General features: G+C 42.5%; 1 protein-coding gene, 1 long non-coding RNA gene and 1 pseudogene across 2 annotated transcripts in view; 1 reads left to right on the forward strand and 2 right to left on the reverse strand.

The window, feature by feature from the left end:
* Positions 1 to 357, reverse strand: part of FAM234B (family with sequence similarity 234, member B) — a 26,783-nt gene extending 26,426 nt beyond the window's left edge. The window contains exon 1 of the mRNA XM_005866828.2: positions 91 to 357. Within this exon, the coding sequence (XP_005866890.1) occupies positions 91 to 127 (37 nt within the window). The 5' untranslated portion in view covers positions 128 to 357. The remainder of the gene's footprint in view (positions 1 to 90) is intronic.
* A 1,302-nt stretch (positions 358 to 1,659) lies between these two features.
* Positions 1,660 to 3,994, forward strand: LOC102250112 (annotated as a pseudogene).
* Positions 3,995 to 4,098: 104 nt separating this feature from the next.
* On the reverse strand, positions 4,099 to 6,471 carry LOC106726194. The gene is made up of 3 exons (XR_001362212.1): positions 6,367 to 6,471; positions 5,435 to 5,579; positions 4,099 to 4,673 (listed from the first exon to the last, which is right to left on the reverse strand). It is a non-coding gene; the product is annotated as an uncharacterized LOC106726194 (long non-coding RNA).
* Between the last annotated feature and the right edge of the window lie 5,362 nt (positions 6,472 to 11,833).

The raw sequence follows: 11,833 nt of genomic DNA on the forward strand, positions 1-11,833 counted from the left end.
GGCCCCGACCGGCTTCACCCGCAGAGACTCGTCTCCCCGTCTCCCCAAGCCCGGCGGGGGCGGGGTGGTCTTGAGGCTGCAACTCCTTACCCGGGAGCTTGAGCGCCCTGGACAGCACTGTCGCCATGGCGGAGGCCCCGGTGCGCGTGCGCGCGCCCGCGTCCTGTCGGGAAATGTAGTTCCGGGAGGACGGTGCGCTGGGCTGGGTCCGAAAAGGTAGGAGCTGCGCGGCGAGTCAAGGTCAGGAGGAGGGGCCGGCTGGCGGCCTCCGGCCCACTTGCAAGCTCCCGCGGGCTCTTCTGTCGCCCACTCGGAGCCAGGCCCCTTACTTGGCAAGTGACCTGAGTCTCACCTTATCCTCAGTGAAGTGGGGAGATGAAGCCTACCACGTAGGTTTGCAGTGAGAACGGTATGACATAACCGACTCTTGTGTTGAGAAATGCGCCGTGGGCTTTGGAGACAAGACAGACAGGATTTCAATCCTGCCTGCATCCCTTACTAGCAAGGCCCTCTTTGGGCAAGTTACTTGGTATGACTAAGTTTCAGCCTTTTTTTTTTTTTTTTGTAAGAGAACATTTATTGGGTAAATTACAGAGGTAGAAAAAGTAATTCCTAGAAGAAGGCGTAGGAAACAAGTCTAGAGGTAAAGGAAGGGCCGTTGGAGATTAGGAGTGAGGAAGGTAATGGTAAGGTTGGGGGAAGCGGGGTGGGGATGGAAAGGGAAAGACATGGGTGTGCTCCCTGGAAGGAAAAAGCTCAGCTTCATTTTTTTTTTTTTAATGGAGACAATACTATCTACTTAACAGGTTTACTCTGAGAATTGATTATATAATCTGTTTAAAACACAGCACACAATAGGCAACTGTTTCTTTCTTAGGAAAAGGTCAAGGCTTCCTGGAGCTGTAACCCTAATTTCTGATTACCAGTTTAAGTACTTGACACCCTACCGGCAGCTCCCAGCTTGAAGGGTCTAGGAAGCAGAAACTGACCTGCTTCTCCCTCACAGGCACCAAGAGAACAGCGTTTTAGTGCAGGAATGCTGAAGATATCTGATCCATCCTCCTTGTTTTACTGAAGAGAAAACTGAGTTCTAAAAAGGTGACCTAACTTCTTAGTGTCAAAACAAAAGCTCTAAGATGCCTCTCAACTTGGAAGCTGCCTCATTCCCATGAAAAACTGTAGGTAGGACTATCTTGTGGAAATCTAAGAAACTCTTAACAGCCATCCCCATCACCCATTTCCCCAGGGAAAAAACGTCACTGACTCTGACAGAGCACAGACACTAGAGCCAGGTCACGAGTTCAAACCCCAACTTCACCGTTTCCCAGCTGTCAAATCTAGGGCTAGTTGCTCAATCCCTCTCTGCCTCAATTTCCTCATCTGCAAAATGGGGATGAAATAGTTCTTATTCCACAGAGTTGTCCTGAGAATTAAATGGATACATGCAAAGCACTGAGAACAGTGCCTGGCACCTAGTAGGTGTTTTATAAGTGTTAGCTCTTCTTTTTAATATCAATTTATTAATTTTTTACAATTTAATAATAAATGTAATAATTTAATGGGTGGTAGAGGTGTTTTTTTTTTTGGTTTTGTTGTTGTTTTGCCTTCTACGATACCCAAAATTTCTATTGTCTGCCACTTTTCTGGAGATACAGTTAAAAACTGAGTTAGTCTAGAGGCTGCAGCTGCAGAGGAACTACTGAGAAGCTGAAAAATGCTGTCCATGTGCGATGCCAGAGCTGTGGCCTGCACTCTTCCTCAGCAGGCCAGGCTGGTCTCCAGAAATGCTTTGGGATCATCCTTCATTGCTGCAAGTAATCTCCATGCCTCTAACACTCATCTTAAGAAGATTGGCACTGCCAAGATATTCTCTATTATTGAAGAGCAGATTCTTGGAGCTCATATACCTCTGTTGACCGTGAAGAGACTGGGCATGTCTTAAGTATTGGTGATGGTATTGCCTGAGTACATGGGCTGCGGAATGTTCAAGCAGAAGAAATGGTAGCGTTTTCTTCAGGCATTGAACCCGACGATGTTAGCGTTGTGTTTAGAGATGATAAACTAATTAAGGAAGGAAATATTGTGAAGCGAACAGGAGCCATTGTGGATGTTCCCATTGATGAGGAGCTATTAGGTCATGTAGCAGATGCCCTTGGTCATGCCATTGGTGGAAAGGGTCCAATTGGTTCCAAGACCCATGGGTGAGTTGGCCTGAAAGCCCCTGTGATCATTCCTCAAGTTTCTGTGCAGGAACCAATGCAGACTGGCATTAAGGCTGTGGATAGCTTGATGCCATTGGTCGTGGTCAGTGTGAGCTGATTATTGGTGACCGACAGACTGGCAAAACATCAATTGCTATTGACACAGTCATTAAGCAGAAATGTTTCAATGATGGGTCTGATGAAAAGAAGAAGCTATGCTATATCTACACTGTTACTCGTCAGAAGAGATCCACTGTTGCCCAGTTGGTGAAGAGTCTTAGAGATGCAGATGCCATGAAGTACACCATAGTGGTTTTAGCTACTGCTTCAGAGGCTGCCCCACTGCAGTACCTGGCTCCTTATTCTGGCTGTTTTGTAGGAGAATATTTTAGGGACAGTGGCAAACATGCTTTGATCATCTATGACGACTTATCCAAACAGGCTGTTGCTTATCACCAGATGTTTTTGCTGTGTGCCAATCCCTGATCGTGAGGCCTATCCTCATGTGTGTTCTACCTGCATTCCCATATGCTAGAAAGAGCAGCCAAAATGAATGATTCTTTTGGTGGTGGCTCCTTGACTGCTCTAACCATCACAGAAACACAAGCTGGTAATGTGTCTGCTTACATCCAATGAATGTCATTTCCATCACTGACAGACAGATCTTCTTGGAAACAGAACTGTTCTACGGAAGTATCCACCCTGCCATTAACATTGGTTTGTCTATGTCCTGAGGTGTATCTGCTGCCCAAACCAGAGCCATGAAGCAAGTGGCAGGTACCATGAAGCTGGAATTGGTATCAGGAGTTGCTGCTTTTGCTCAATTCTGTTCTTTTTAAAAATATATATTTTATTGATTTTTTACAGAGAAGAAGGGAAAAGGATAGAGAGGTAGAAACATCGATGAGAGAGAAACATTGATCAGCTGCCTCCTGCACACCCCCTACTGGGGATGTGCCTGCAACCAAGGTACATGCCCTTGACCAGAATCAAACCTAGAACCTTTCAGTCCGCAGGCCGATGCTCTATCCACTGAGCCAAACTGGTTAGGGCTCAATTCTGTTCTGATCTCAATGCTGCCACTTAATAACTCTTGGTGTGTGTCTGTTCTGAAGCAAGCAGAGTATTCTCCCATGGCCATTGAAGAACAAGTGACTGCTATTTATGTCGGTGTAAGGGAGTATCTTGATAAACTGGAGCCCAGCAAGATCACAAAGTTTGAGAATACTTTCTTGTCTCCTGTTATCAGCCAACACCAAGCCCTGTTGAGCAATGTCAGGGCTGATGGAAAGATCTCAGAACAGTCAGATGCAAAGCTGAGATTGTAACAAACTTCTTGGCTAGATTTGGAGCTTAAACCCCTATGGATTCACATGAAGCACCAGCTTGGTTTTGTCATTGTTTCCTCTAGTAGTCAGTCCCATTTGTAAAAGGATTACTCTCATACTCCAGATGTACAGAAATCACCTAAAAAATAAAGGTTCCATATTGCAAAAACACACAATATATCTTATCTTACATCTATGTAGGTCACCTGGGAGAAGAAGCAACACTAGGAGTCACAGTAAGTCAGTGGTGGTTTGCCTCAGATCAGATTAGTTCATTTGAACACATTCTTGAGGTATGAAAATTGATTTTTTTTAAAAAAGAACCTTTCAGGTGAGCAAGATGTAGAAAATGTCCATTTTATCTGCAGAAGAAGAACTTGCATTTCTAGGAGACGGTACTATGGACTGAAATAGCCAGGATACACGGGAGAGAAGGAAAGGGGAAATCTGCCCACTTTCTTAGTGAAAGGGCATATCCTAGGAGAGCCCCTTCCTATGTAGTGGAAGTAAAATAAAGTTGTACAGTTTAAGGTTTGATTAAAATTTTGCTTTAAATGATGTAGTCACCTTACGCACCAGTGTATATAAACACAGTCCTATGTGTCCATATAAACTTGTGTGAGTGTGTACACATCTCACAGATGTGGCATCTCCAGCCCCTCGGCTTTCCGTGCCTACGCTCTGTGGCATTTCCACTCTCCCTATAATCACCCCAGCTTTGCCCAAATGCTTTTCAGGGGGAAGTAGACGCTAAGGCATGGCTTGCTCCTGTCCTGGCTCCCAGAGCTTTCCTCCTTTTTGCTTTACTTGCTCTCTGGAAATCTCTCCCATCCCCCCACATTGTTTTCCATTTTAACACAGGAACCAGAGTTTAGAACAGCATTTCTCAAATGTAATGTGCGTTTTTTTTCTCCCAATTAAAGGAAAAATTCAAAGCAGCCATCAACTGTATCAGGATCTCTACCTTTTACATCAAGAAAACCTGTGAGTTCCTTTTTACTAGTAAGTTACTTGGCATAACATGAGTGTCTTTACTGCCTAAACATCCTCTGAGGTCACACCCCACCCCAGGGCTTCTTGACTTACCTTTCCAACAAGTGAAACAAGAGTGGTTGGGGATTAACTTGCCAGACTGCTGTGCCTGCTGTGAAGAGGAGAAATTCTACTTCTGAAAATCACAACTGGAGGCAGAAGAGCCCCCTCTATTCTTTATTTTTCCCCCATAGCTCCCCTCCACCTGGTTCCCACCCACCCCATGCCCTTACCACGCCCCCACTGTCCTCGTCCATAGGTGTACGATTTTTGTCCAGTCTCTTCCCACACCCCCCACAACCTCTTCCCCCTGAGAATTGTCAGTTCACTCCCTTTCTATGCCCCTGATTCTATTATATTCAACAGTTTATTCTGTTCATCAGATTTTTTATTCATTTGATTTTTAGATTCACTTGTTGATAGATATGTATTTGTTGTCACTTTGTTGTTCATAATTTTTATCTTTATCTTTTTCTTCTTCTTCCTCTTCTTTTTTTTTTATAAATATGTTTTATTGATTTTTTACAGAGAGGAAGGGCGAGGGATAGGGAGTTAGAAACATCGATAAGAGAGAAACATCGATCAGCTGCCTCCTGCACACTCCCCACTGGGGATGTGCCCGCAACCAAGGTACATGCCCTTGACTGGAATCGAACCTGGGACCCTTGAGTCCGCAGGCCGACGCTCTATCCACTGAGCCAATCGGTCAGGTCTTGTTCCTCTTCTTAAAGAGTACCCTTCAGCATTTCATATAATACTGGTTTAGTGGTGATTCTATTCTTCCTATATTGATCTGCAAGGGAGTCTTCTTCCCCAAGCTTCCAAGCTTCCAATAGCTTCCAGCAGAAACCCATATTTGTTGGTTCTTATTACCTTTATGATATCCCAAGTGTTGCTCGGAATCACTAAGTGCCCTGCATGGGCTCATGATCAAATCTGGTCATCTAATATTTACCATTCCCTGGACACTGGCCCTTCTGCTGGTCCTGAGCCTCCCAGTAGGTTTCACTGCTTCCTCCTGGAACCAATACCACCATGTTCACCAGCAGCTTCCCCCAACAAAGAACAGTGAACCAAGCATATTGTGACCTGTGTAGTTTTCCTGAAGATTCAAGGGGACCAGGGGGAGGATCACAGGGCACACAGACTATCGCCCCCTAAAAATCTGTTAGATACATCTCTTCTCCCAGGTCTCCGCTCCTGGCTCCATCACTGCAACCTCCTCCACCAGGACACTCTCAGGTGTGTCCTGCTTTTAATCTTTCTCCTCTTCCCTTTCCTGCCTCCTGCTGCAATTAGCCTCAAAATAAAGCTAGAATCTCACCTCCATCTCACAGATGGCAGAATATTTTCATGGACGCTGCCACATCATACAATGGAATGCTCACACTACCCTTCCAATATATTCTCATATTTCAATTCTCACGATGACCCTATGAGGTAGGTATTACTACCCCAGTCTTACAGTGAGAATGTTTAAGCTAGATAGATAAAGCCACTTGCCCAAAGTCACAGGGTCTACGTGCTTGAAGGAGGACTTGAATACAGGGGTGTCTGTAATTTAATTGTGAGCAAATACATCAAATACATGGCACATGTACTACAATTTGTCCTTTCATCATCCATAGCACACATCAGTCACCACATTCTTTCACAGGGAGCCTACACTCAGCTTTAGAATCCCTAACTCAGCTATCCAGGGGGCACTACCTATCAATTTGACTTGGCTAAAAAATGAAAATTATTTGTAACCCGTGCCTCACATATATCATAGTAACCAGACTAAACCCCTGCTAAGACAGTACCCGATTTATGGTAGGTATTCAGTGTTGACTGTAGCTGATATTTGGCCAACGTTTGTTCTACTCTATTGGGAGTCTTAGCTGATGAGTCCGACACGTTCTGATTGATGGTCAGGACCCAGGCAGTGTTGGTTTGTTAATATTTAGACTACACCCCTGGTTGAGTCTTTTTAGTTCTGCACTTCTAGCTCACTAGTTAAGTCCTAAGTAATCCTCTAAAAGTCAATAATTAGAGCGCCACTGGTGTGTCATTGGCATGCCAGAGCACTTCATTTTTCTCTCCTTAGAGTATTTATCACAGGAATCTGTGTGCTGTAATTATTTGAATATATGTCTGCCATATTCAAACTCTCCTACTAAATGTTGAGTTCTTAAGAATAAAATGAAATCTTTATATATTTTTAGCCCTAAACAATGCAGAGCACATTGCCCCAGATGTTTATTGAATAAATGTAAATTCACAAATGAATAGCACATTATAGAAGAGAAATGAAATCAACTTAGAGAAAAGTTTTAAAAGCAGGGAAGACATCTTTATAATTAATAAAACCCTTTTTTTCTAAGTTCACATTCCTTGATTCGTGTCATCCAAATGTTCTCAAATTCTGTCACTGCTTCTGGTCACACCAAGTTACAAGAAAGAGGTCACAGTGAATTAAGTTACTCATGCTTTGTCTCTCTCACACACAATTCGTGCACAGATTCTGACTTGTTCTACCTGCTTTCCTGTTCTAGCAAGAAAGAAAGGGTGGTTCCTGTTTATTTTCCTCTTACTACACAAACTATTAAACCTTACAGAATTCATATTTCTTCTCCTGGGAGAAGATGGCACACTTACCTATACCCAGCCTGAAGGGTGGACCTGCCACTCCAGCAGCCAGTCTCCCTGCTCTCACCTGTCAAAGGACTAGATCAACCCACACAGACACTGAGGCTCCTGGCTCACTCCAGCCCTGAACGATGCCACTGGGCTATGTGGAACCATCCCCTTAGATGACAGCCCAACACACGATGTCTTTCCCTCCATATTGATCTGTCTTGAAGGAAAGATAAACAGCATGATATGAGATAAAAGTTCTCTCTAACACACAATTATATTAAATACTATAGATTATTCTCATTTCTATACAATGAACATTTTCAGCTTTCCTCATTGGAAGCACAGTGTTATAACGTAATTTCAGGAATTACATTAAACCTAAAAATATTTGACCTAAAAATTGTTTCTTAGATGCCCTTCATTATAATCTTATGATCTAAAAATTATTTCTTACATATTTTTATTATAATCTTGCCTCTATAATAATCTAATAAAACTGATCATCATTTCATCTGGCTGGCTTTCCGGGTTTGGCAACAAGCTTGGTTTGTCAGTCTGAGGTTTAATATGACACAGTACTTGATCTGATGCTTAATTCATCTCTCAGATGTTGTTTGAGGGTTTGAGAGGAGCAATCTCAATGGCAGAGCTAAACTGATGGGATGTATGTGGCCACAAACCATGCAGAGGTTGTGAGAAATAAATCTACCTTTGTCACCACAAATATTTTCACTCATTCTTTTCTATTTTGTTTTCCTCCCAAGAGCTTGTCTTTAAAGAACTAAAGGCTCTAGGAAATTTTTCTTTTTACTTATCTAGTTTCTAAAATCTTATTCATTCCTTTTTTCTCTCTCTTATAAATATTATCTTTTTATACCTTAATCTTCAAGACTTTTAAATTTTATTCTTTTGTCTGAGTATTTACTTTTTATTCCCTACCCCAGTCTTAAAAACCAAGGTGGTTTGCTTAAAGATGAAATTTTGTGTAAAGGTATTTCCTCCTTCCTAACACAAATTGTCTCATTTTGTGTCTTTGTTCTAAGTTAATCTTAAAAACCTGAGTTTTGTTCTTCACTTAGAAGATTTTGCATGAAGCTGATCTTCTATTTCCTCAGTCTTAAATGCCACCTTATTTGATATGGTCTTGTTTGAGGAGATATTTTCAAATAAGTTGTCATATTTTCCTTCGTTACTTTTTTAGGGGAATGCTTGTTCCCCACTCCTCAGATTTCTGCTTGAGCACCATGGAAGAAGTGAATTTTCTGATTGATGAGTCAGAAGAAGGAAGGAGAACATGCTTACCTCTCTATTTCCCTATGGGACTCATTCATTCGTTCATTTTTTAAAATTATTCATTCAACAAATATTTGAGTGACTGCTACTTTCTCTGGAACCTATTCTAGATGCTAGAACTGTAAGATCAAACAAAATAGACAAAAATCTTTGTCCTCATGGTGTATGGAGCCAGGCAGGGGAGAAGGTGTCAGATGTTATGGAGAAAAACAGAAGAGGGAAGAGGAATGAAGTATAGAAGTTGTAGGTGGTAAGTGTTGTGGGGTATTCAATTAAACGCCTCAGTAACAGGGTGACAATTTCAGTCTTAAGAGCAGTATAGCCTTCACACCTTCACACTAGGGCAAAAGGGGCTACTGTTCTGGGCCTTATGCCTCAAGGCACCCCAGGCTTTGAAGTATCTTCCTTGAAATGTTCCAAGTCCCCTCCAACACCTGGGACCAAGTGGGCTTCGGTACCATTCTGGGGGAGCATATCCCTGCAGGCTCCTGTTTCTCTCCTTAGGGGAGCTCTCCGACCCTGCTCCCACCCATATGCCCATGAACTTCACAATGCATTTTTTTTATTTAAATTCTTTATTGTTGAAAGTATTGCATATGTCTCATTTTTTTTTAAATTAAAGTGTTTTGATTGAAGAGGCCTGCTAGAAATATTTCCACAGCCCCTCCTCCGCCCACCAATAGCCTCCCCACCACACAGAGCCACCCCACTTCACTCCCACCCCCATGTCCAGTGTCAGCCCTGCTGAAGGGGATTTGACTATGCGTGGTTGTTTCTTTTAATAACATTGGATCTCAATATTGGAAGGGATCTCAGAGGCCTGCAAATCTAATCCCCACTGAGTAGGAATTGCTTCTGTAATAGTCATTTCATCTCTGCGTGGACATTATCAGATCCTGGGAGGGGGTGGCATGCAGTAGATATATACGGTTGGGTAACTTTGTGCCTGTTACCCGTGACCACACCCAGCAATACTAACTCTCCCTTCCAAAGCCTAATCCCTGGTCCATATGGCAGTTGTTAAAATGCCTGAAATATGAGGCAGGGCTCGTAAGAAATTTCGCTGGAAGTTATTTCCTCTTTTTTGTAAAAAATATTTTTCCTCCCCCGCCCCTTCCCTTTGCCTTAAGTACATGAAGTTTTGTCTCCTAATGCAAGAGGCTTCCTTTGACATTAATTTATCCTTCAGCAATCAAGCCTCACATTCTATAGAGAGCAGTCTTTTTAAGGAGAATTCTCTCCTTGTTTCTTTTTCCATGTTAACCTTAAAGACCTGAGGTCTTGTCCTCATTTCTAAGCATGCAGCTCCTTTCTTCTTTAACAGGCCAACCTTAAATAAGAGAAAGCACCTTAGAGAAAGGAATTTTGCATGAAGCTTTTCTGCCTACCCCATATAATCTTTTACAAATTATTTCTTTAATTTTCATTTTAATCCTACACCTTTGTTCCCTGATCTGAGAAACTGTTGAAGACATTTTCCTCCACTCACCAGTCTTAAAGATCAGGATGCTTCTGTTACTAATGTATTGCTTCTTACCCCTGAGCATTATAGATCTATGGCTTTGTTCTCTCTTTTAGTGAGCAAAATATACATATCATAGCAACTTGGAAAAGAAGAGATACAACTGGGGCCAATGACCATGCACTACTTATTCAGAAGTAGGTTCACAGTTGTTCATATGGAAAATAATACAATAATTAATAAATAATTCAAGAATAAACTTTTGTGTAGTATTCACAACTATAAACCTACTTTTGCCCCACCCTGTATTTATGTTTTCATTTTAAAAGAACCAAGAAGGTATGACTCATTTCAATGTTACCTTTTTGTGTGTCATTTCAATAAAATAAAAATGTAGTGTATTAATATATGTACAAAATACATTTCAGCTACCTAAAATAATGACATAGATCTAAATGTATTAACGTGGGAATGTGACCGTGGGAATGTGTGTACATGTAAAAATGTCTGATACATATAAAAAGATTCAATGGACTGAATGTTTGTTACACACACACACACACACACACACACACACACACACAGATTTGTATGTTGAAACCTAATCCCCAGTGTAATGGTATTTTGAGGTGAGGTCTTTGGGAGGTGATAAGGGCAAGAGGGCAAAGGGATGGGATTAGTGCCCTGATAAAAGAGACTCCAGAGAGCCCACTCCCCACTTTGCCATGCAAGGACACAAGTATATGCCATCTCTGAATCAGGAAGCAGGTCCTTACCAGACACCAAATCTACTTGTGTGGGAGGCAATTAGACAGATGTGAGCGGAGCAAGGATGATGAGCCAAGTACAGAAGGTCACTAGGGTGGAAAGCCCCGGGTGCCTAGCAACGGAAGATCAATTGTAGAGTGGGACCTCCCCTCCAGGGTGACTTTCTTACCCTAGCATATTGCTGGTCTTGTGGTTTGGACCCCCTGACCTTCCTTCTCTAGAGATAACATCTAAGCCTCAAGTTGTATTTCAGCTCTAGGCCCAGATAAGCAACAGAAACAGCCTCAGGACCAGCAGCATCGAATAATAACCCTGCCCGGGTGCCAGCCAATCAATCAGTGGAGACCACAACCCTGAAAGGACACACCTGGAAAGCTACTGAATATTCTATTAAGATCTTCCCCCTGGAAACTTTGCTAAAATCACCACCCTTAAAACTCTTAGGACAGAGGACCCAGTGTACTCTCCCTCTCCCTCTCCCTCTCCCTCTCCCTCTCCCTCTCCTTCCTGGGAGCATGCATGCCCACACCTTCTCCCCGCTACCCACTAGGCACGTTACCATTACCCTCCTCACTCCCAAGTTCCAAGGGCCCTTGCTTTACCTCTAGAACTTGTTTCCTAAGCCCATTTCTTCTAGGAACTACTTTTTCTACCTCAGTAATTTACCCAATAAATGTTCTCTTACAGTTTGGGTCTTGGCTCTGAATTCTTTCCTAGCCAGAACCCAAGTACTGAGGTTGCTGAACCTAGGTCCAATCTGACCTCATGGATCAGACACTGGGTGGCATTTCCCCGCCGCCTACAACACTGGCACCTTGATCTCAGACTTCCCAGCCTCCAGAACTGTGAGAGATAAACTTCTGTTGTTTATACACCACCCAGTCTATGATGCTTTTGTTGTAGCAGCATGAACAGATGAAGGTAGGCAAGATAAATACTCAGTCAAGAGTGGTTATCTCTGGGAGGTATGTTGCTTTGTACCCATGAAGGGAGATTACTGTTACAGGAAAACGTTCACTTTGACTCTATATTCACTTGTACTAATGGACTGAAAGGATATATTTCTTGTAAAAAAAAATCTTAAGTTGCCATCAGAACAGAAATAGAAAAAAAATATATATATATAT

The sequence above is a fragment of the Myotis brandtii genome, unplaced genomic scaffold (genome assembly GCF_000412655.1).
Source record: "Myotis brandtii unplaced genomic scaffold, ASM41265v1 scaffold237, whole genome shotgun sequence".
Lineage (NCBI taxonomy): Eukaryota > Metazoa > Chordata > Mammalia > Chiroptera > Vespertilionidae > Myotis > Myotis brandtii.